Genomic DNA, 26,494 nt, shown 5'->3' with positions numbered 1-26,494 from the left:
AGTTTATCATCATTTTAACTGTTATATTAGTAAATCATCATTTTAACTGTTATATTAGTTAATCATCATTTTAACTGTTATATTAGTAAATCATCATTTTAACTGTTATATTAGTTTATCATCATTTTAACTGTTATATTAGTAAATCATCATTTTAACTGTTATATTAGTAAATCATCATTTACTGAACTGTTATATTAGTAAATCATAATTTTACTGAACTGTCTCATCTCATCTCATCTTCATCCGCTTATCCGGGGTCGGGTCGTGGGGGCAGCAGCTTTAGCAGAGGACCCCAAACTTCCCTTTCCCGGGCCACATTAACCAGCTCTAACTGGGGGATCCTGAGGCGTTCCCAGGCCAGTGTCGAGATAATCTCTCCACCTAGTCCTGGATCTTCCCTGAGGCCTCCTCCCAGCTGGACGTGCCTGGAACACCTCCAACCTGAGGACCGAACCGTCTCAACTCAACCTCAAACCGTCTCAACTCCCTAGGGAGAGAGACGGTTCGGGCATCCTTACTAGATGCCCGAACCGTCTCAACTGGCTCTTTTCAACGAAAAGGAGCAGCGGCTCTACTCTGAGTTCCTCATGGATGGCTGAACTTCTCACCCTATCTCTAAGGGAGACTCCAGCCACCCTCCTGAGAAAACCCATTTCGGCTGCTTGTACCCGCGACCTCGTTCTTTCGGTCATGACCCAGCTTTCATGACCATAGGTGAGGGTAGGAACAAAGATTGACCGGTAGATCGAGAGCTTTGCCTTCCGGCTCAGCTCTCTTTTGGTCACTGCAACACCGCCCCCGCTGCTCCGATTCTCCGGCCAAACTCTCTCTCCATCGTCCCCTCACTCGTGAACATGATCCCGAGGTACTTGAACTCCTTCACTTCCAGCAGAAGTCTTCCAGCAGAACTATACAGTCCCATGTCCATGCAGGACTCCATTCAGGGTCTCCAAGAAGGCCGAATACTCTGAACTGCTGTTCGGTGCATATGCACAAACAACAGTCAGAGTTTTTTACTGAACTGTTATATTAGTAAATCATCATTTTACTGAACTGTTATATTAGTAAATCATCATTTTACTGAACTGTTATATTAGTAAATAATAATTTACTGAACTGTTATATTACTAAATCATCATTTACTGAACTGTTATATTAGTAAATCATAATTTTACTGAACTGTTATATTAGTAAATCATAATCTTAAGTGTTGTATTAGTAAATCATAATTTTACTGAACTGTTATATTAGTAAATCATAATTTACTGAACTGTTATATTAGTAAATTATCATTTTACTGAACTGTTATATTAGTAAATCATAATTTTAAGGGTCTTGTAAAGTCTCCTCAGCCCCAGTTCTTCTCACCATCTTCCAACATCTGGTCAGTTTCCAAACAGCACAAATCATGTATAGAGCAACAAACAACTCGTTACCAGTAAATATTCAAGCATGTTTTTTTCCGAGAGAACGGGGTTATAATCCGAGGGTGGAACTGAATCTAAAACATCTGTTTGCACGCTCAACTTTAAAAACTTTTTGCATTTCAATATGTGGAGTGAAACTGTGGAACAGACTAGCGGAGGAGCTCAGACAATGTCCAACCATGAGCAAATTCAAACAACAGTACAAATGGATGGTGTTTACAAGGTACAGGGAAGAAGAGGGGTCTGACAAACACTAAGGTTCTCACTTTTTGCCATACTTGTCATTTATTTATTTATACACAAGCGGTTATTGTGTTGTTTGTTGGTTATTGTTGGTGTTGTTGAGCGTATTAAAAAAATAAAATAAAATAAATACATTTAAAAAAAAATGTAAAAAAAATAATAATAAAAGAAACAGGATACACAGGAAGTAAGAAAACCTATAGTATAGATACTAAGTGGAGAAGGGTAGGAATTAATAAGCTAATGCTTCTTCCTGCTCCTTTTCAAACATACAAAGGGTTTTTAATGACTCGTGTTTCAAGTGTAATTTTTTTTTTCATATGTTTGAATTAAAGCATTCATTCGTTCATTCATCATCTGCTTCTGTGTAAGAAACTCCCTGTTCATGTGTTTTGTGGTGGAGCAGAGCAGAGATGGATGTCAAGTCAAAAATAAATTTGTCAAACATAATTTTTTCCACCATTTCAATCATTTATTAGCATTTAGGAGCACCTTCAGCCAGAGACTGATTGCTCCTAAATGCACCACTGAGCGCCACAGGAGGTCATTCTTACCTGTGGCCATTAAACTGTACAACTTATCTCTTTAATTATCGGACTCTTGACTACTTCAAAACAAAACAAAACAAAATATAAATATCTGTTCTCATTTCATTTCATTTGCCATAACAACCTAATTGTACAGTGTATATATCTCAGATTGTATTTTCACACCCACTTCAGATTGTTTACTTGATTGTTTATTATTTATTTGTACTGTATTTTATTGGCTATTTATTAGCTACTTAGATTTATTTTAATTGTATTTTATTTGAGTCTTTACTTTATTTTATTTCTACTTTATTCATCTTTATGGCTTGTTTCTACTGTGCACGGAGCATTCGAACAAAAGAATTTCCCCCCGGGGATCAATAAAGTATTCTGATTCTGATTCTGATTCTGATTTCTGTTTAGATGGGAATCTTGAATTTTCATGTCCCCCTGTCGCCCCTGGGATCTTCACCAATGTTTATGGGCAACAGTTTAAGTCAAGTGATGAAACTATTCAATATAACAGCTTTATCATATTAGTCATATCAGGATCTCTCCTTTCTAATTCCTCTAATTATGATAAAGACTGGTGTCAGTGGTCCAAATGGACAAAATGTCAAGCACCTTGTGTGGGGGAAGGGCGGAGACTATCTCTCTCTCTCTCTCTCTCTCTCTCTCACACACACACACACACACATTGTCTCTCTCCCTCCCTCCCTCTCTCTTCCTCTCGCTCTCTCTCTCTCACACACACACACACACAAAACACACACTGTCTCTCTCCCTCCCTCTTCCTCTCCCTTCCTCCCCCTCTCTCTTTCTCTCCCTCTCTCTCTCCCTCTCCCTCCCTCTCTCTCCCTCCCTCTCTCTCTCTCTCTCACACACACACATAAACACACACTGTCTCTCTACCTCCCTCTCTCTCTTCCGCTCTCTCTCTCTCTCCCTCTCTCTCTCTCTCTCTTCCTCTCCCTCTCTCTCTCTCTCTCTCTCTCTTCCTCTCCCTCCCTCTCTCTCCCTCAATCTCTCTTTCATCGCCTCACAGCGTCTCTGTCCATCGGCACCGTGCGTCGGCCTCATCCGTTGCTGTAGCATCGCGTCTTCGTCCTCCTCTGCGTCGTCTGAAGCTGACATCCATCCCGACCGCAGGAGTCTGTCGTGTCTCCACGGGGGCCATTGTCAGCACCATGGACATGATGGGCAACAAAGAGCGAAGAGGCAGGAATTTCAAGCGCGTGCTGAAGAGAAACTGGCTCCTGATTGCCACGGTTTTATCAGTGCTGCTCGGTACGTGCCTGCTCATGGATCTGCATGCTTATTACTTTGTGTGTGTGTGTGTGTGTGTGTGTGTGTGTGTGTGTGTGTGTGTGTCTTTGTGTGAGAGCTCGGGCTTGCTCTAAGCTGCGGCCACTGCTTGACTCAACAGCAACAGTAAATGCTGGTTCTGCGTTAAGGATCATTATAGTGTTCATGCCTAATGAGCTGTTGGTGGGTGGGGAGGCTGCTGAGGGACACAGCTCGTGTCCTCCAGAGGCAGAGAGCAGTGTCTGGACCAGTCTCAGTTAAACGTGACCAGACTGAAGTGACAGCTGATGCTGGCTGTGCTGAGTCCCAAACAGAACAGTGCACACATCATATACAGTGCAAGCTGCATGTCCACTGCTGGACTCATCCAGACACAGTTAGCCCAATCTGCTTACATTACTAAGCACACTTAGATTGGATGTACATTAAAGGAATAGTTCGACAATTTGGCATAAATGCTTTCTTTCTAAGAGTGAGCTGAGAGGCTAAATATCAGTCTGTGTTAAGTACCAGACGCTATGCCCCCCTCTTACCTATGTATAAAACATACCAGGCTTTCAACTGACAATGTAAAATTATAGACATTGAGATTACATGTTCAGAGCAGGTGCTTCGGATGTCAGGTGACACTGTAGTATAACATGCCTCCAACTCCACTTAGGGAGGAGGTCGGGGTGGATGGTATCTTTTCCTAAACCCCACCAGATAGTTGTGTTGCCTAAACCTAACCATTTAGTTTGTATGCCTAAACATAACCAATTAGTTGTGTTGCCTAAAACTAAAGATGTCATTTTGATACCTTAACCTAACCAAGTAGTTTCCATATCTAAACCTAACCATGTAGTTTAGTTGTCTAAACCTAACCATGTAGTTTAGTTGTCTAAACCTAACCATGTAGTTTAGTTGTCTAAACCTAACCATGTAGTTTTGTTGTCTAAACCTAACCAAGTAGTTTCCATATCTAAACCTAACCATGTAGTTTAGTTGTCTAAACCTAACCATGTAGTTTTGTTGTCTAAACCTAACCATGTAGTTTTGTTGTCTAAACCTAACCATGTAGTTTTGTTGTCTAAACCTAACCATGTAGTTTAGTTGTCTAAACGTAACCATGTAGTTTTGTAGTCTAAACCTAACCATGTAGTTTTGTTGTCTAAACCTAACCATGTAGTTTTGATGCCTAAATCTATCCATAACTATGTCCATGTCCCAGAAGTACTAAGCTAAAGCACAACCATTTTTCTAATGTTAACCAACATGCCTAGACTTAACCACCATCTATGTTTGTTTAAACTTAACCATAGCAGTCATGTACCAGTCGTTTCATAGCGTTTCATAGAATGCCATGTCAGTGTAATTTTATTAATTGCAATTTGCAATTGCAATTAATGTATATGGAGTAAGTATATGGACAGCAGAAGTTTAAGGACATTAAGTGGCAGTGGAAGGGGGATAAATGATGATGTAGGACTAAAAGAAAGCAATCAGGAAAGAGGGATATCCAAAGAAAAGACAAGATGCAACCTAATCCGATTACAGTTGTGTCTTGATTTCATTGGGTTAAACAACTCAATAAAAAGGGGGAAGTTAATAGAAAAGTAAAAAAAAAAAAGGATAAATCACAGGTTAATTATCTAAAGAAACACACCTCAGAGCATGAACATGAAAAGTTCAAAATACAGTCTAAAGCTCCTATAAAGGGGGAAGTAAGAGGAGAGTTGCAGTTGTTATTTCAAATACAACAAAGTTTGAGCCGTGAAAGAAATAAGTGACAAAGAGGGAAGATCCATTCTGGTAAAAGGGAAAAAGGAAGATCATATGGTGGTGATTCATGTTCATGCACCCCCAGAAAGTGATAAAGTAAAGAATCTATTAGATGGCATTGCTTTAGAAACAGAGGGGATATTGATATGTGGGGGAGACTTTAACATCATGCTTAATCATAATGTGGATACAACTAGTACAAAGAAAAATAGTAAAGTACAATTCTCTCCATATGTAAATGTTACATTGACCGAATGGAGACTTATCGACACCGTTTAGGAGATATTTGAAATGGAATGACTCACAGCAATCATGCACTATTGTTATTAAATCGTAAAAAAATCCACATTGGCCCACATTTGGTTTTGCTCCTCCCGTCAACGAAGGCAGCGCAGATAGCTTCACATCTTCCGATCTTACCTTTCACAATAAAAGCTGTAGACACACACTAATCAGTTAACTGGAACTCAAAGTCATTCAGAGCATTTCACTAAAAGGAATGTCAGTGATAGCTTTTTGTGCTTCAGCTTCCTGACTGTTGTCAAGACTAGTACAAAGAGGCTCCAAAAGAGAGACACCAAAGAGTCACCAAACAAAATTCAATTCAATTCAATTCAATTCAATTTTATTTATAGTGTCAAATCATAACAAAAGTTATCTCAGGACACTTTACAGAGTAGGTAAAGACCACACTCAATGACTTATTTATGATTTACATAGACCCAACAATTCCTCTGTAGAGTACGGTGGCAACGAAAACCTTCCCTATAACAGGCAGGAACGTCAGACAGACCCAGCTCTGTGGAGGACGGCCATCTGTCTTGACCGGTTGGGGAGGAAGAAAAGGAGAGAGAAAGAGAGAAAAGACACACAGATGGACAGAGAGAGACAGACACACTTCCAGAGATGCAAGCAAAGCCTAACAGTAACTATAATATTTATAGTAATGTGAATACAACGTATATGTTAAGGCAGTTAATACAACAGAATAGTAGAAACAAGCACAGCTGAGGTGACAGAATATGAAAATGATAATAATTATGGTGGCAAACATGATCAATGATGAGTAGTGGCAATAGCAGCTACGATACAGCTACAAATTGTATAGTTTATTAAACTAGTGATAGTATATATGAGTAACAGTGACAATAGCAGCAGGAAGCGTCATGTAGGACCACGGCAGCAAGCACCACCACGATCAGCAGAGACCTGCGAGACGACAAAGCACAAACAGCTCCGGGGAAGAAGCTGAATCAGTAACATGCATTGATGGGACATGAATGATTCAGACAGAGAGGAGAGAAGCTCAGAGTATCAGGAAAAGTATTATCCCCCGGCAGACTAGGCCTATAGCAGCATAATTAAGCAGAATAAAGTCTCATCGTAAGCCCTAGCTGTAAGCTTTATCAAAAAGGAAAGTTTTAAGTTTACTTTTAAATAAGGGGACAGTGTCTGCCTCCCGAATAACATTTGGGAGTTTGTTCCACAGGAGAGGAGCTTGGTAGCTGAAGGCTCTGCCTCCCATTCTACTTTTGGAGACTCTAGGAACGACGAGTAGCCCTGCATTCTCAGAGCGCAGAGATCTAGTTGGGTGATGCGGTACTATGAGCTCTTTAAGATACGACGGAGCCTGACCAATAAGAGCTTTGTACGTAAGGAGAAGGATTTTAAATTCTATTCTAGATTTTACAGGTAGTCAGTGCAGAGAAGCTAATACAGGAGAAATATGTTCTCTTCTATTTGTTTTAGTTAGTACACGAGCTGCAGCATTTTGGACCAACTGGAGACTCTTAACAGACTTATTGGAGCAGCCTGATTATAAGGAGTTGCAATAGTCCAGCCTAGAAGTAACAAATGCATGAACAAGTTTCTCTGCATCTTTCTGAGACACAATGTTCCTAATTTTTGCAATATTACGCAGGTGAAAATATGCAGTCCTTGTTGTTAGTTTTATGTGAGAATCGAAGGACATATCCTGATCAAAAATAACACCCAGATTCCTCACTGTGGTGCTGGAGGACAACACAACATCATCCAGAGTAACAATGTCTTTAGCTATTGAGTTTCGGAGGCCTTTGGGGCCAAGTACAATAATTTCAGTTTTGTCTGAGTTTAACATCAGGAAATTGCAGGTCATCCAGCTTTTTTCGGTCCAAGGACAGAACCCTGTGGGACTCCGTGACTAACTTTAGTGTGCATGGAGGATTTGTCATTAACATGTACAAACTGAGATCTATCTGATAAATATGACTTAAACCAGCTCAGTGTGGTTCCTTTAATGCCGATCAGATGCTCTAGTCTGTGTAGCAGGATGTGATGGTCAATAGTGTCGAAGGCAGCACTAAGATCTAGTAAGACAAGTACAGAGACAAGTCCTTTGTCTGAAGCTATTAGAAGGTCATTAGTAATTTTCACCAGTGCTGTCTCAGTGCTATGATTTGCTCTAAATCCTGACTGGAAATCCTCAAATAACTCATTATTATGTAAAAAGTCACACAACTGATTGGCAACTAATTTCTCGAGGATCTTAGAGAGAAAAGGAAGGTTAGATATAGGTCTATAGTTGCCATCTGTCTTGACCGGTTGGGGAGGAAGAAAAGGAGAGAGAAAGAGAGAAAAGACACACAGATGGACAGAGAGAGACAGACACACTTCCAGAGATGCAAGCAAAGCCTAACAGTAACTATAATATTTATAGTAATGTGAATACAACGTATATGTTAAGGCAGTTAATACAACAGAATAGTAGAAACAAGCACAGCTGAGGTGACAGAATATGAAAATGATAATAATTATGGTGGCAAACATGATCAATGATGAGTAGTGGCAATAGCAGCTACGATACAGCTACAAATTGTATAGTTTATTAAACTAGTGATAGTATATATGAGTAACAGTGACAATAGCAGCAGGAAGCGTCATGTAGGACCACGGCAGCAAGCACCACCACGATCAGCAGAGACCTGCGAGACGACAAAGCACAAACAGCTCCGGGGAAGAAGCTGAATCAGTAACATGCATTGATGGGACATGAATGATTCAGACAGAGAGGAGAGAAGCTCAGAGTATCAGGAAAAGTATTATCCCCCGGCAGACTAGGCCTATAGCAGCATAATTAAGCAGAATAAAGTCTCATCGTAAGCCCTAGCTGTAAGCTTTATCAAAAAGGAAAGTTTTAAGTTTACTTTTAAATAAGGGGACAGTGTCTGCCTCCCGAATAACATTTGGGAGTTTGTTCCACAGGAGAGGAGCTTGGTAGCTGAAGGCTCTGCCTCCCATTCTACTTTTGGAGACTCTAGGAACGACGAGTAGCCCTGCATTCTCAGAGCGCAGAGATCTAGTTGGGTGATGCGGTACTATGAGCTCTTTAAGATACGACGGAGCCTGACCAATAAGAGCTTTGTACGTAAGGAGAAGGATTTTAAATTCTATTCTAGATTTTACAGGTAGTCAGTGCAGAGAAGCTAATACAGGAGAAATATGTTCTCTTCTATTTGTTTTAGTTAGTACACGAGCTGCAGCATTTTGGACCAACTGGAGACTCTTAACAGACTTATTGGAGCAGCCTGATTATAAGGAGTTGCAATAGTCCAGCCTAGAAGTAACAAATGCATGAACAAGTTTCTCTGCATCTTTCTGAGACACAATGTTCCTAATTTTTGCAATATTACGCAGGTGAAAATATGCAGTCCTTGTTGTTAGTTTTATGTGAGAATCGAAGGACATATCCTGATCAAAAATAACACCCAGATTCCTCACTGTGGTGCTGGAGGACAACACAACATCATCCAGAGTAACAATGTCTTTAGCTATTGAGTTTCGGAGGCCTTTGGGGCCAAGTACAATAATTTCAGTTTTGTCTGAGTTTAACATCAGGAAATTGCAGGTCATCCAGCTTTTTTCGGTCCAAGGACAGAACCCTGTGGGACTCCGTGACTAACTTTAGTGTGCATGGAGGATTTGTCATTAACATGTACAAACTGAGATCTATCTGATAAATATGACTTAAACCAGCTCAGTGTGGTTCCTTTAATGCCGATCAGATGCTCTAGTCTGTGTAGCAGGATGTGATGGTCAATAGTGTCGAAGGCAGCACTAAGATCTAGTAAGACAAGTACAGAGACAAGTCCTTTGTCTGAAGCTATTAGAAGGTCATTAGTAATTTTCACCAGTGCTGTCTCAGTGCTATGATTTGCTCTAAATCCTGACTGGAAATCCTCAAATAACTCATTATTATGTAAAAAGTCACACAACTGATTGGCAACTAATTTCTCGAGGATCTTAGAGAGAAAAGGAAGGTTAGATATAGGTCTATAGTTGCCATCTGTCTTGACCGGTTGGGGAGGAAGAAAAGGAGAGAGAAAGAGAGAAAAGACACACAGATGGACAGAGAGAGACAGACACACTTCCAGAGATGCAAGCAGAGCCTAACAGTAACTATAATATTTATAGTAATGTGAGTACAACGTATATGTTAAGGCAGTTAATACAACAGAATAGTAGAAACAAGCACAGCTGAGGTGACAGAATATGAAAATGATAATAATTATGGTGGCAAACATGATCAATGATGAGTAGTGGCAATAGCAGCTACGATACAGCTACAAATTGTATAGTTTATTAAACTAGTGATAGTATATATGAGTAACAGTGACAATAGCAGCAGGAAGCGTCATGTAGGACCACGGCAGCAAGCACCACCACGATCAGCAGAGACCTGCGAGACGACAAAGCACAAACAGCTCCGGGGAAGAAGCTGAATCAGTAACATGCATTGATGGGACATGAATGATTCAGACAGAGAGGAGAGAAGCTCAGAGTATCAGGAAAAGTATTATCCCCCGGCAGACTAGGCCTATAGCAGCATAATTAAGCAGAATAAAGTCTCATCGTAAGCCCTAGCTGTAAGCTTTATCAAAAAGGAAAGTTTTAAGTTTACTTTTAAATAAGGGGACAGTGTCTGCCTCCCGAATAACATTTGGGAGTTTGTTCCACAGGAGAGGAGCTTGGTAGCTGAAGGCTCTGCCTCCCATTCTACTTTTGGAGACTCTAGGAACGACGAGTAGCCCTGCATTCTCAGAGCGCAGAGATCTAGTTGGGTGATGCGGTACTATGAGCTCTTTAAGATACGACGGAGCCTGACCAATAAGAGCTTTGTACGTAAGGAGAAGGATTTTAAATTCTATTCTAGATTTTACAGGTAGTCAGTGCAGAGAAGCTAATACAGGAGAAATATGTTCTCTTCTATTTGTTTTAGTTAGTACACGAGCTGCAGCATTTTGGACCAACTGGAGACTCTTAACAGACTTATTGGAGCAGCCTGATTATAAGGAGTTGCAATAGTCCAGCCTAGAAGTAACAAATGCATGAACAAGTTTCTCTGCATCTTTCTGAGACACAATGTTCCTAATTTTTGCAATATTACGCAGGTGAAAATATGCAGTCCTTGTTGTTAGTTTTATGTGAGAATCGAAGGACATATCCTGATCAAAAATAACACCCAGATTCCTCACTGTGGTGCTGGAGGACAACACAACATCATCCAGAGTAACAATGTCTTTAGCTATTGAGTTTCGGAGGCCTTTGGGGCCAAGTACAATAATTTCAGTTTTGTCTGAGTTTAACATCAGGAAATTGCAGGTCATCCAGCTTTTTTCGGTCCAAGGACAGAACCCTGTGGGACTCCGTGACTAACTTTAGTGTGCATGGAGGATTTGTCATTAACATGTACAAACTGAGATCTATCTGATAAATATGACTTAAACCAGCTCAGTGCGGTTCCTTTAATGCCGATCAGATGCTCTAGTCTGTGTAGCAGGATGTGATGGTCAATAGTGTCGAAGGCAGCACTAAGATCTAGTAAGACAAGTACAGAGACAAGTCCTTTGTCTGAAGCTATTAGAAGGTCGTTAGTAATTTTCACCAGTGCTGTCTCAGTGCTATGATTTGCTCTAAATCCTGACTGGAAATCCTCAAATAACTCATTATTATGTAAAAAGTCACACAACTGATTGGCAACTAATTTCTCGAGGATCTTAGAGAGAAAAGGAAGGTTAGATATAGGTCTATAGTTGGCTAGTACCTCAGGATCAAGACTGGGCTTTTTAAGAAGAGGTTTAATTACAGCTACTTTAAAAGACTGTGGTACATAACCTGCTGATAAAGACATGTTAATCATATCTAATACAGGAGTGCTAATTAAAGGTAACACTTCTTTAAGTAACCTAGTTGGAATAGAGTCTAGGAGACAAGTAGAAGGTTTTGATGCAGAAATAGTAGAGGTTAATATGTTAAGGTCGACTGTAGAAAAGCAGTCCAAGAATATATCAGGTTGTACAGTTGTTTCTAAGGTTCTGGGGTTAGAAGAAAAATTGGTGCCAAGCGAGTTGATTTTGTCTCTAATTGTTATAATTTTGTCATTAAAGAAGGTCATGAAGTCGTTACTACTGAGGGTTATAGGAATACATGGCTCAATAGAGCTGTGGCTCTCTGTCAGCCTGGCTACAGTGCTGAAAAGAAATCTAGGATTGTTCTTATTCTCCTCTTTAAAGATGAGTAATAGGCTGCTCTGGCATTACGGAGGTCCTTCCTATAGGTTTTAAGACTTTCTTGCCAAACTAAGTGAGATTCCTCCAGTTTAGTGGAGCGCCATTTACTTTCCAACTTTCGCGATATTTGTTTTAATTCACGGGTTTGTGAGTTATACCACGGAGCTAACTTCCTCTGTTTCATTATCTTCTTTTTTAAAGGAGCAACAGAGTCAAGTGTTGTTCTTAGAGAGCCTGCAACACTTTCAACAAGGTGATCAATTTCAGAGAAACTAACGTTAGTGCAGGAGTCTTGAATATTAGGATAAGGCATTAAAGTAAATGCAGATGGAATCGCTTCCTTAAATTTAGTTACAGCACTATCAGATAAACATCTGGTGTAGACACTTTTACCCAGTGGTGAGTAGTCCTGTACTATGAATTCAAAAGTTATTAAATAATGGTCTGATAAAATAGGATTCTGTGGAAAGACTATTAAGTCATTGATTTCCACACCATAAACCAAAACAAGGTCAAGGGTGTGATTAAAACAGTGGCGCTTTTAAAATGGCGGCGCTTTGGCGGTATGACACATGCGCAGTAAAATCTGGTCTGCAATTGCCTCCATACAAAGAGAAGAAGAAACAGCCCAAGCACATCCAAACAACTGCTGAGCGGAAACCATCGCTTTAATTCTAGCGCCATCAACTGGAACCATCGAACAGCGTCGCTCCAGTTCCACTGCACATGCATCAAAGCCCCAAAGCGCCGCCATCTTTAATTGCTGTCCTAGCTTCCATAGCTTTGACAGTGGTCAGAAATGCCAGGATGACACCCTTTATTTTGCCCTCTGGTCAGAGTCTCCAGAGCTAACCTCTGTCACTGCCCTCAGCAGCAGAAAAAACACACGGGACTGTAGCTGCTGTACATTCACTGATATACATATCTTGATAAACTTTATTTCTCCTCTGCTCTGATTGCTCTCTCTCATCTGCTCACAACACTTCTCCTTTCAACCGCTCTTCTCTCTTAAGCAGCGTCCTGAAGGACTTCTGTCCTAAACAGGCTGCCGTAGATCAGCTGCTGCCAATATTCAAACCTTTTATGTCGCAGACTCACATCGCTGCAGGTGCGAATAGTAGTGATGCAAAATATTTGCTGTTATTTATTTGTCACGGCCACGGTGTGTAATGGCCTCTACTGCTGTTAACACCTCATTCACTGTGAATAGGTTTCCATCTTCTTGCTACCATGTCAACACTGATATGTCCAGTAGTTTATTTTGGTGATTCAAATTAGGTTTTTAAATAGTATGTTCTGCACAGTTTGTTTAGTAGGCTACGCTAAAAGTTAGCCTATGTTTATGCTCCATGATTACAACAAACCTAAGTGTCCCTGATTCACAACAGCATCAACTACTGTATTGAAGTCTGTCTGTTTTTGTTCTGCATGTAATGTTAATGTGTATATTCCTGTGTTTTCTGTGTCTATATGTCTGGCCATGATTGGTCAGTGTGTGTTTGTCTTTTTCTTACATTAGCTGTGTGAGTGTGTCTCAATGTGTGGTCATGTCTGTCACAGTGTGTGGTATGTCTGAGTGACTGTGAGACTGCCTACATGGACACCTCTTTGTGAGTTCTACTTTCAAAGACAGGCTTCATTTGGGCATATATGGGCTCATTGGGCTAACTCTTCCATAGTATAGTTATGCTAAAATACAATTCCTATTAACACACGCTCACTTACACAGAGGTGGCATTCATTCTGTCTACTCAAGTCATTTACACAATTATCTGAAGTTAAGAAGGTTTGCTGAATCTGAAGTGGCACACTCATTGGACTCACCGTATGAAAAAAGTAAGGGAAAGTAAAGATAAGAATACAAAAATGTTCTTGCATGAGGCATTGATCCATTACCTGACCTTTGCAAGGTAGAAACTATGGCCCTGACCATGGCTCTGAAATATCAGTAGCCTAACTGTTGCCTGATATCAGAGAGAATTGTCAACTAGGCACTCTTTGTTTACATCTTCAGTCTGACATTGGCTTCACTTAATTTCAATGGGGGAGGGGGATTCAAAATATGCAGCTTACAAAATTGGAAAGATGGAGTGAGTTTCATCAGGTATGGGTCATTTTCTGATAGCTCTGTGAAGTTGTTGCATGTACAGATTGCCATGTCATTGCAGTGTTTTACAAGCGTCTTTAATGGTGGTCTGTTCTGTGTGATAACACAGATGGTGGTTATGAGTGCATCAATAAAATAAATTAGGGTGCATGTTAAGGTTTTTGCTGGAAAATATAATGTGTTGTGCCACATGAGTTCCAAGTGATGAAACCTCACTGACCTGTGAAATAATGTGACAGTTGCTTACTCAGAGAACATTTCAATTATTTAAACAATATAATACCAATTTCACTGTGCTTGTCTGTCTCGTTGACCCATGTATAAAAATGCAGCCAAGGACTTTTTTCTTCAGCTGAGACCAATAATTCTTCCTTATGCGATTCTGTCTTTTTCCTGATCAGGGATCAGTTTGGGTGTTGTGGTCAGAGAGTATGCGTCCCTCTCCCATCTCCACAAGCAGTATTTTGGCTTCCCAGGAGAGATCCTCATGCGAATGCTGAAGCTTGTCATCCTCCCGCTCATCATCTCAAGCATGATAACAGGTAATTTGAACATGATTATTTCTGGTTGTTGGTCATAGTGATGTACTGCAATGACCAACCGCTGTCAGCAGCATCACTAACATGGCGGCTTATTTCCATCTAGAGTGAATGTCTCCACAGACACACAGATGTGAATACTCAGCAAAGAGACAAGTGCTTTCATTAGTGGGTCACATGATCAATCACCATTGTTTTGATTCACTCTGTGATAGAGAGGAACCAGAGACAATTAACTAGATGGAAATCTTACAGGTTATACAGTCCTGTGAAAAGGTACTTGACAACAGGCCCTTACAGATTTCTTCTGCTCTTGCTTTTTTTTTTGTCACATTTACATGTTTCAGATCATGAAACACATTTAAATATCAGACAAAGATAACCTGAATAAATACAAAATGCCGGTTTTAAATTATGATTTAATTTATTAAGGGAAAAACCAACCTTGCCCTATGTGAAGAAGTAATTGTTGTTAAATCATGAATTATCTGTGATAAACAAAGTCATTGACATCTATCAGTCTGGAAAGTGTTACAAAGCCATTTCTGAGGCTTTGGGACTCCAGTGAACCCCAGTGAGAGCCATTATCCACAAAAGGAGAAAACCTGGAACAGTGGTGAACCTTCCCAGGAGTGACTGTCCGACCGAAACTACTCCAAGAGTGTATCAACGACTCATCCAGGAGGATACAAAAGAACCCAGAACAACATCTAAAGCACTGCATCTGCCTCAGTTTGGTCAGTGGTCATGATTCAACAAGAAGAAAGAGACAGGGCAAAAAATGTCATCATCACTGCTGCCTGTCTTACAACATCTTAATGATCCCTGAGACTTTTGGGAAGATATTCTGTGGACCAAAGCCCAGTTCAGACCAAAGATTCGCAACGCAACTGTTATTGAATGTCGCAGGTGAAAGTTGCAGCGGTGTGAACTGACCTGTCTCGTCTGGACTCAAACCGTCTGATGTCGTCGCCAGCGATTCAGCTCGTCAAATCTCCAGCAGCTGGTTTTAGAACATAAAACACGTCACCTGTTTCAACAGCCAATCAAGTCTTAGCAAAGTCCGCTGGTCAAGTCACTGACAAACTGTCAGCTGGTTAAAAAGGACATTTTGGACAGAGACTCAACAAGCGTGTGTGTGTGTGTGTGAGAGAGAGAGAGAGAGAGAGAGAGAGAGACAGAGAGACAGAGAGAGAGAGAGGGTTGAGCGAGCAATACAATGAACAAGGACCCGAACAAAGCAGTGAATCAGGGTATTTTTCGCCGTTTTATCACAACTAGAAATGCAGCTGTAGCGAGTATCTCATTATCTCTGTCCTCATTTATATTTTATAATGCTACAAATTAAATCCAGCTACAAGAAAAACAGAGGTCAGAACCTCAGGACGGAAGTACAGAGAGGCGTTGCTTTGGAGCTGATACACTGTCTCCCCTCGTCTCACTGGTGTGAACTGGCAGGTTTCAGAACTGAAAGTTGCAAGTTTCTCATCTCGTTGTGAATCTTTGGCCTGGTCAAAAGTGGAACTTTTTGGAAAGTGTGCGTCCTGTTACATCTGGAGTAAAACTAACACAGAGTTTCAGAAAAAGAACTTTAGTGTAATTTTGGGCACTGGGGGGATTTTCTGACAATGTCTAAACAATTCATCATAGAGGTTAACCATTAACCATTAACATTGTGCATGGTTGAACTTGTTTGCACTTTCTAGCTAGCTATGTCAAGATAAAATAATATTGAAAGATAAAGAGAAATGGAGCTGCAGATTAAGGCAGCTACATACAGTAATCTCTGCAAATGAGATGCAATCAGAGTGTGTAAGGCTGCGTGCACTTCATTTGCTTGCAATAGTTTGTGTGCTGTGAGGGTAAGACAAAACATCTATTATGTCCCTGTCCTGCTGTCCAGAGACAAAAAATGGGAGTAACAGGATAAGGGACTAATCCCTTCACCTCATCCACAGCAGCATATCAACAATCCCAGCTGAGACTAGCTTAGAGCCAGTCCATTCTTACAGCTGCGAATTGAAGCAGTTATGTGGAATATTTCACAAAAGCTTCAGATGGATCTTGCTCATGAAGCATATATGTGAGGTCTTGATTGTGTTCTGCATTGTTTGTCCATGATGGCAGTTTCTGAATTGGTTGTTGATGAGGATTTGTTTTTTCCACCTGCATTTCCCTGGAGTTTTCCCTACCTGCGAACCTCACTCACTGTGCCATAACTTACTCAGAAATACATGAAGGCCTGTTGTAGTTATAAGTATCTGGCTTGGTGCCCTCCCTTTCCTGCTCAAACAAGCATGAGGAAGATTATTGCTCTCTCTGGTGCAATATTCTGATTATGGATAAGGTGGATGAACTGACTCGTCAAATGGTTTGTTAGACAGAACCATCTGAGAATGCGTCATAGGAAACTGGGAAAGGGCAACGCTTTGCAGAGAACTTTATATTGATGTTGTCGATGTTTTTAAGGGTTTTGGATGGTAGGGAGCCAGCATATTTTTAAGGCTTCAGATATACGTACACTGTGTAGGTGATATAAGGTTAATAATCAAAGTGAAATTATGGCGTAGCATGGAGAAAAGCATTAAAGCGTCTTTTTTAACCACTAATACAACTCAAAATAACACCAAACCTCTGCAGCAGCATGAGAAGACTCCCTACACAGAGAACAAAGCACCAACAATGTAGTTAGTGAACCCAGAGTTTATTAAAGAGTGTTTTAAAGACTTACCTACTGGCCCCTGTACCAGCTCCTCTCATAGTAAAGTCCATTCAAGTGGATTACCAAAGTCAATCCAAAAGGAAGGAGCTCATTGGTGCTACAATTTCTTTCCAAACGCTGCATGATGAAAGCTTTTGCAGCTGATGCTCATGGGGAGATTGTTGGGTGTGTTTCAGACCTACTCTATACAGAAAGTGTCCTGAAATAATTTCTGCTATGATTTGACACTCTGAACTGACTGACATCAAACTTAAAGGAATATAACAAGGTTTTGAGATCATCCCATTGAGAAACATAACTAACTAGCTATTAGCAATTAGCTATAAGTGTCAAGAACAAAGTCATTGTGGTATTTATCTATGACATTAAATGCGAGGCTTATCTAAATGTAATTATTTTTTAGCTTTACATCTGTTTCTTTCATTTAGAAATTTTTATGGTACGCCCACTGGCCTCATATCACAGTGTTTCATTTAGGCTTAAATGTTGTGTCCTGCTGTCATTATTTTAAGTTAGTGCTCGATCAGAACAGCCTTCAAAACATCCAGTCTTGCCTTGATACCTGGTTGGAAGAGCTTTTGGTTTAGATTTCTGTATAATTGTTTTTTTTTGTCCACAGGTGTTGCAGCCCTGGACTCTGAGGTATCAGGAAAGATAGGTCTGCGAGCTGTTATTTATTACTTCTCAACAACCATCATTGCAGTTATTCTTGGTGAGATGAGATTTTCTCCACTTCTCTAGTTCTCAGGAGCACTGTATTTAACTTCTCCTGTTTATTTCAGTGAATTTACAGTAAAGTCACTCAAATGTTGTTATGTAAAAGTGGTGGTTGAAACCTACGCAGCATACTGAGCAGTGTCAACCTTTACAGGGATTATTTTGGTAATGACTATCAAACCTGGAGTCTCTCAGACAGCTGATCACATTGACAGAGCCGGGACCACGCCCAACGTCACTACAGTTGACACACTCTTGGACCTCCTCAGGTGACCTCCCATCTATATGATCCAAATCTCTCATAACCTAGTTTGTTCAACCTCATCCAAAGCAAAAAAACTTGATACTTGATACTTGATACTGTGACTTGATACAATATAGGACTGAATGTCCTATATTGTTTGGAAATTCTTGATGTGATGAAGTGGTTTTGGACAGTTTCTCCTCAAAAGTATTCTTGCTTGTACACTAAGTTCTACAATTGAAAAAACAGATGTAAAAAAGAAGAGAGAGCTTGAGTGAGAAGTTTGAAACTTCTCTTACTTTTACAACTCCACACATCTGACCAGCAACTCCTTAAAAGTGTTCTTGATCATTGGATTAGAACTCAAAAACAACTCGAAAAATTACCTCAACATGGAAAGTTGATTTAGTTGTCAGAAAGAGTCTTGCAGCTGCTGTTAGCTGATCCCAAATGTACTTTGTTTGTAGCATACTGTGGCCTTTAATTCCATTTTATTTTAAATTACTGTACAGCATGTACTGAAAATCAAATTCCCCCAATTTACCTCACTTGCCTCAATAGCAGTTTGCCACATTTAAATACTCAAATCTAACTTTGATTTAACTAGAGCCATTGCACTGACCAGGGTGATCAGATGAGAATAAGTTAAATTTTGGACGAGGATGTTAGGGCTGTACTTGGTCACAAGACCACATGAGAACGTCAAGACTCAACCATTTACCATTTTCATAAATTAACATGAAGGCAACTGTCATTAGTTGAAAAAGAAATATAACATATGTAACAGTGTGACGTCTGCCTCCCCTACGTGCGGAATGCCAAATTCTTTCCTGCAGAACTTTCTAACCACTTTGTTTGCAACTTGTGAGACAGCAATGATACCTGGTTATTTCCCTCTCCACTCTTCCCAGTACCGAGTACTACTTCCCTCTTGGCTGGACGTTCACTAGGTCCCGGGAAAAATAGTTGCGCTACATAGACGACTACATAATTGTACTACAAAGTTGCACTACAAAGTTGCACTACAAATTTGCACTACCAAGTTGCTACATAGTTGTGCTACATAGTTGTGCTACATAGTTGTGCTACATAGTACAAAATGGCATAGTTGTTTAATTATTCATGACACTACTGTGCACATGGCTAAAAAAAAAACTGCAACAGTCATAATTCATGCAGGCTATGGACATAACAGTGTGTGAGCAACAACAAAATAATGCTTCCAAACCATCAGTACTTAACTAAAACTAATCAAAACTCAGGTTTAGTCTAAGTTTCAGCAGAAACAGGACAAGATTTGGGACAACTGCTCATAATTCAGAACTGTCCTGAATTTGTCGGGACCTCTGATCACCCTAGCAATAACCCATCTGTCACCCCCAATCTTGTTTTTTTCCCATCAACAGAAACATGTTCCCTGAGAACCTGGTGCAGGCTTGTTTTCAGCAGGTAAGAGGCTTTGCACATCCATCATTCATTGCTGTACCACTTTCTACTCATGTTTAAAGTGTCATTTTTACCTACACCAGGGTCTGGTGAACAGGCTTTATAGTAACCATGTGAAAGTAATTCTGATTTTGTGATATGTAACCAATTATATTCTAGTACAAGACCAAGCGTAAAGAGCTGGAGCCTCCGAAAGTTTCAACCAACACCACTACAATTCCACCTCTCACAACTGCTATCATGTCGGCGGTAGAGGTAGGTGTGCTTATTACTGTATTCTGGTCACCTAGAGCAGGCAGCGCCATAATGCTTTTGATGCACTGCCAAAGCTACACAGGCACAGAGTTCACCTGTGTCTTCTGTTGGGAACATCCATTACTGTTGAGGTTTTGATCTTTACATGACATTTTGTCCTTACTGATCCATCTGCTGCACTTCACGTTTCATGTTTCTGCACCTGACAACCAGCGTCTGATCTAAATGCATCAGAAGACCCAATACTGAGTCATAAGTAGCCATGGCTCACTGAGCTTGATCCTGTTGAAAACATTTGCACAGCTCATCAATGGGTCTTGAGAGTAAGCTGATGTGGTTGTGAAAGCAGCTTCCTGAGCAGTCTTGGCTAGCTGAATGAAACACCTCCTTTTTTCCTCTCTTGGCAGAACATAACCAAGGACTATAAAATCATCGGGACATATTCAGATGGAATCAACGTATTGGGGCTTATCGTGTTCTGTGTGGCTTTCGGCCTTGTTATTGGGAAGATGGGGGAAAAGGGTCGTATCCTTCTGGAATTTTTTGATGCGCTGAATGAAGCAACTATGAAACTGGTCCAGATCATTATGTGGTATGTATGAAAGATGTATCTACTGGTATGGGCTTTTAAATTAACACTTAAACGTTTAAAAACTACATGGTGAACTTGTGATCATACCTTCAGTTATTCAATTATGACTAGTTATTGAGTTTTTTTGAAAAATGAATCCTTAAAGTAATACAAAATGATAATTTGTATATCAATGATTCACCGAGTGTTGCCTTAGATCAGGGGTGTAGAACTGATCCAGTAAAGGGCCGCCTGCCTGTTGCTGCAGGTTTTCATTCCAACCAAGCAAGAACACACCTGACTAGACTTATTCAGTCACCTGAATCGCCTTCACACAGTTGATTTGTTGGACCAGGTGTGTTCTTGCTTGGTTGGAATGAAAACCTGCAGCCACAGCGGCCTTTTACTAGCTCAGTTTGAAACCCCTGCCTTAGATTCATGAAGAAAACATTGTTATTGCATGCCTCAACGGTAAACGGATAAGTCTAGATGCATCAAACTAATAGGTGTCCATGTTTAACAACAGCAAAACCAGGCGCAGACTGCCATCGGGAAGTTATGGACTTCACTAGCCACGATTTCATATATTAAATTCTGATAGCTGTATTCTCAATAATCTACAAGAAGCACCACTAAAAAGTTGTGACACCTGTTAGCATGGTGGCTAACCATCCCGCTTTCGTGGAGAGTCCTCAGTGTTTCTCAAATCATGTCTTTACTATATACTGTATGCATAACAGGAGAGATGTCAATCTCTGCCTGTCTCCAAGTCACTTCAACATTTATACAGTTACATCCAAGCACCTTACAAACACAAGGACATCAAAGTAACAAAAACACACTACCCAATGTTTATAACCCCAGTGGATGTTATCAGTGTCTTACGACCACCAAATGTCACCATTTGCAACCCATGTGACTCCTATCCGCAATCCCCCCAGCACTCATTCACAGCTTGAATGTTGTGTTAATCAACATACAGGGATTTACATCAAAGATGAATAAAGAGTTACAAAGAAAGCAGGAAAACTTTGGTTATTTCCCACAGACTGCCCTTCAGTTGTCACAGAGTCAGCTTTAACTTAATTAGCTTCTAATAGCTGTATTCTCTTTATGAAAATCTGAAAAAAACAGTTATATTAATCTTTATTGGAAAAATAGTGACCCCATCAGCTGGCGTGGTTATCAATGCTTCTTGCATGGTGGCTAACCACCCTACTCCATTATGACATATTGTTGTGGCCACCAACGAGCACCTACCCAGAATCAGCATGAAGAAGTAGCCCCAGCTCTATTTGCAATGCTATGTCTCACTTTTCTTCTTCTCACTGGGGTACCTACTTGCAACACATTTGGATTTGGCACAGTCAACAGAAAAAGGAGAAACTTCAAGGATAACATTTGAAAATGCCAAAACCCAATCCAACTTCGAAGATTGATAAAATAAGTGCAATAAAACAGCCCAATACAAGGTTGTGTAGCAGTCTTTGGATCTTAGCTGTAATATTCAAATATCAATGTCATCCAACCAACTAACCCAAAGATGTGAATTTGACTATCATAGAAGATTAAGAAAACCAGCAAATATTCGTATATGAGAAGCTAGCTTTTGCTTTATAAAATGACTCAAATTATTTCTCAGTTATTCAAATTGTTGTTGATAATTGTATCTTACTTTTGCTAATAACTCATTTAATAATCAACTTAGCACTTCAGCTGTTGTCCAAATGCATATTTGCTATAATATAAACTTTTAGTGTATACCCCAAATGAATCCAACTTTATGTTTTTTTTTCAGCTACATGCCAATAGGGATCCTGTTCCTAATTGCTGCTAAGATCATCGAGGTGGAAGATTGGGAGATCTTCAGGAAGATGGGTCTTTATATGGTGACGGTGCTGAGTGGGTAAGGTGCCTCATTACTCTGTATCCGCCTGTTCCAGACATGGGGATTTATGGTTGACATTTTGGCCGATTCTCCCTCCTGTGATACAGTAAAAGCTGAGCTCTGGTTAGGCACTGATAAGGGCCAAGGACATTTAAAACTGCTCAACCTGCAGATGCAGTAATGAAAGCTTCACTCATGCTACTAAATCTAAGTGACACCATTAGAGACTGTACAGTAAATCCTCTCCAGTTAGCTCGCAGGGTAGGTCCAAGGCTCCGAGTGCTCTTGTGACACCATGTGCAAGCAGGGGGTAGTAGCTACTGGCTAAAGATTTGCGGATTAGCTCCGACGCAATCAAATCTGTGTGTAATAAAGTAATTCACCCGCCACCTCCCCAAATTAATTATTTTCTACATTTCACAGACACGCACCAACATGGATTTTCCACTTTCCCTCTACCCGTCCCTGTATGAATTGCGGACGTCCGTTTTGCGTAGTCCTCCTTGTGTTATTGTCACTGAAGGAAGCCAAACCCCTTTCATCTGTTTATGTGAACTTTCACAGTTTTGCTCTGCAGAGCGCTCCATGCAAAGTATGCAGAGTAAGCTTAAGTAAGCTTCTCCTGGTTTGTAAATGCACACACCCCATCTCCTTTAATGGGAACGCCGACACAAGCCTATAATATTTTCCCTAATGATGTATTATTTCACAAACCCGCAACTCATCCGCTGTTGATCTGATCAGAATGTTATTTTTTTTTAACTCTACGGGTGCAACGGCCCTGTTTGCATGCAATGTTCACACTTTGTTGTAATTCTTCTGAATTCTTTCTGAATGCAGCTTTCAGAGCCTATAAAAATAACTACATATTAAAAATTGTACATGCATTATTGCTTTACAACTATGAATGTTGCTTTAACAATTGCTCCATTTGACTGTTAGAGTAGAGTGGTAAGTTTCTTAAAGCTAAAGCTATTTTTCTTACAGTCTCATGTTGTGCTTGTAATACAGATATAGAATATTGTTTTATATTGTCTCTTTTCCCCTCAGTCTAGCTATCCATGCCACCATCTGTCTGCCACTGATCTTCTTTGTCATTGTGAGGAAGAATCCCTATACATTTACGTTGGGAATGGCTCAGGCCCTGGTGACAGCACTCATGATCTCCTCCAGGTCAGAATCCACTGAGCTCCTCACTCTGCTTGTAAAGCCTAATCATAATCTGTTTATTATAAGACTAAGGATTTACATTGCCTTATAATCAACCAATCAACATATACATATTAGTGTAATAGCAGTTATGCATTTAATGTTAGGGCAGCAAGAAATTATGCATTTTTATATTGTAAATCAAAACCATTGTGTGCCAACCACTGAATGTCTTCCAGCTCTGCCACGCTGCCCGTCACCTTCCGATGTGCTGAGGAGAACAATCGCATCGACAAGCGTATCACCCGTTTCGTCCTCCCAGTAGGTGCCACCATTAACATGGATGGGACGGCGCTCTATGAGGCGGTGGCAGCTATCTTCATTGCCCAGCTGAATGACTACACTCTAGATGTGGGCCAGATTGTTACTATAAGGTACATGATAGGTACTAACAGGCACTTCTAACTCCAGGACTATAAAATACAATGATACAACTAATTGTTGACCAAGGTCTTAAGGGTTACAGGTTAGCTTTTTTGGAACTTTTAACCCCATCACCATCAGCAACATGTGGTCCAATCTCATGAATATTCATCATCTTAAGTAAAGGTGCAATTACTAGCAAGTCAGGGCTCTCAACTTCATCTCATGGTCATCATCAACATGATTGCTGCTGAGCTTAAACGGCCTTGGCCCAGCTGGAGCTGCTGCGCCAGACTACTGTGAAGTGTGACCGCCTGTGAGTTTGAGTGATCGTGACGGGGGGAAAAGCTCCACAGCTGCCGCTGCTCGTTGGGGAAAGAAACCGCAGAGTGACAGAACAGAGTCTGCAAACACAACGCTAGTCATTTTTAATAAAGACAAAGTCTCTGGGGATCGGTAAAGTCTCCGGATAAGTTCTCGCTGATCGCTGATTTGTTCATTTAGCTGTCAATCAAAAAAGAATTCCGAGAAGGATTCATCCAATCATCATGCAGAAGCCGAGCGTCCGGGCCAGCCCACTGTTCCATAGACCCCCAGAGACGCTGAGTGTCCAATGGGCGGGACAAAGCCCAGCATTTATCCAATGAGCGTCTAGTTTGGCTGCAGTGGAACAACCCGCTCTTTCCCATTGAAGTCAGTAGAAGCTGAGCGTCCGACTGTGTAAAGCGCTGTGGAGCTGTGGGATGAATGAGAAGGAAGTTGGGCCGGTTACCTGTGATAAGTAGCTGATTCTGAACAAAAGATGAAGGCTTTCCAGCGCGTATTTAGTCAATGAAATGTTCACACAGCAGTACATATTTCACCGCTTTCTTTTTTTTGGTGACATTTTAGGGGCAGCTCAGCTTCCCTTGCAGCCTTAGAGCACTCACCACTGTAAGAACCTATGTCTGGTGCATACTTCATATTTAAGTAGCAACAGTTAAGTACTGTAGTAACAGTTAGTTTTGCTCAAATTAAATTTACTGTTGGTTTTTAGAATTTCAAATAGTTACCGCTCACTGCCATTTGGGGCCACCAATGTTCAAATATGGCACATTTCATTTCTGCATGAAAAATATTTACAGTGTTGTGTCTCTGTGTTGCAGTATAACAGCAACAGTTGCCAGTATTGGAGCAGCAGGAGTCCCTAACGCTGGGCTTGTCACCATGGTAATAGTCTTAACAGCTGTTGGATTACCTGCAACTGATGTCACTCTGATAGTCGCTGTGGATTGGCTGCTGTAAGTTCTATCTGGCTCCTACCTTTCCTACTAAAACATTTATATTGTAACTCAAGAGCAATTCTGCGGATTGACTTTGAGTGGTGTGTTTCAGGGACCGGTTCCGTACTATGATCAACGTTCTTGGTGATGCTTATGGAGCTGGTATTGTCCAGAAACTATCCAAGAGGGAACTGGAGAGGATGGATCTGACATCAGATGTGGACGTTGCCAACCCCTTTGCTCTGGAAGCCAGTTTGGATGATGAAGAGTGCGAGAAGAAGTCCTACGTCAACGGAGGCTTCACCGTCGACAAGACAGATGCGATCTCCTTTACTGAAACCTCTCAGTTTTAGCCTATGGCTGGCTCAGAGGAGCAGAGAAAGTGCCATGCTGCTATGGATGTCAAACGGAAAACCTTCCATCATGTATCAGCCTCATGACGAGAGAGGAAAACTATACAACCAGACTCATCCAAGCTCAGACATCCGCAATAGCAGCCTCTATTAAGCTTATCCAAGATGATCACCTTTCATGTCGGACATATACAACCACGACTAAATTAAAGTGCTTCCTTCTTACACTAATAATGTGCCAAGATTAAGAAATTCAGTTTTCTTTTTAATTCTTTCTTAAGTGTGTCCTTTTTTTTCAAAGACTCAAAACAAAAGCTATTAGTCTGTGTGTGTGTGTGTGTGTGTGTGTGTGTGTGTGTGTGTGTGTGTGTGTGTGTGTGTGTGTGTGTGTGTGTGTGTGTGTGTGTGTATGAGGACATTCTTTTTGAATGTATCTGAAGTGTGTATGTATTTGGCAAGAAAAGAAAATTTAACGAAAGTAAAAACAAAACAATCTGAATTGGAATCTTCAATCCTACTTGTTTTGCTCCTTTATTAGACAATAATTATCTGAAAAAGTCTTATTAAATCTTATTTTGTTTGGCTGTTGTTGAATGTTGATGTCCCATAATGCACTGCTTGTCTATCTGTATATCTAAACTGTGCCAAACATATAAAGAGGTTTTTCACCAATTTGCATGAAGCTATACGTTCAAGAAATGCTATTCGCTGGCTGCAGTCTCATTTTTTATAGAGACTTCACAGAGTGGAGATGGTTAACAAAGGCTTATGAAGTTAATGAACACTGTGAATTTTTTTCCAGAGCCAAATCACTAACATTCATTGATTTATTCTAAGGTATAATGAGTATGAATACCAGTAGTGGCTCTGTTTAGGCAACATGAGGGAAATCCCAAAATGTTCATTCTCAAACAAAATTATTATTTCAATAATTACTTTTATTTTGTTTTAGGTAATCAATGTGTGTTTTAAACAGAGCTGCAGTACTATGCTTTCACTGT

At 40.5% G+C, this 26,494-nt stretch overlaps 1 protein-coding gene across 1 annotated transcript; it reads left to right on the top strand.

Annotated features, from left to right (window-relative positions):
• Positions 1 to 3,340: 3,340 nt before the first annotated feature.
• slc1a1 (solute carrier family 1 member 1) lies at positions 3,341 to 25,730 on the top strand. Its single transcript, XM_083937561.1, has 12 exons — positions 3,341 to 3,490; positions 14,326 to 14,466; positions 17,805 to 17,897; positions 18,057 to 18,171; positions 19,553 to 19,595; positions 19,752 to 19,847; positions 20,255 to 20,439; positions 22,217 to 22,324; positions 23,357 to 23,479; positions 23,695 to 23,889; positions 25,024 to 25,158; positions 25,253 to 25,730. The coding sequence occupies exons 1-12, from the start codon at positions 3,391 to 3,393 to the stop codon at positions 25,491 to 25,493; spliced, it is 1,575 nt and encodes a 524-aa protein (XP_083793687.1). The 5' UTR covers positions 3,341 to 3,390; the 3' UTR covers positions 25,494 to 25,730.
• The last annotated feature ends 764 nt before the right edge of the window (positions 25,731 to 26,494 follow it).

Source organism: Echiichthys vipera (genome assembly GCF_963691815.1).
Source record: "Echiichthys vipera genome assembly, chromosome: 22".
NCBI lineage: Eukaryota > Metazoa > Chordata > Actinopteri > Perciformes > Trachinidae > Echiichthys > Echiichthys vipera.
The sequence above is the reverse complement of the archived record's forward strand: the minus strand, read 5'-3'. Positions and strand labels throughout refer to the sequence as shown.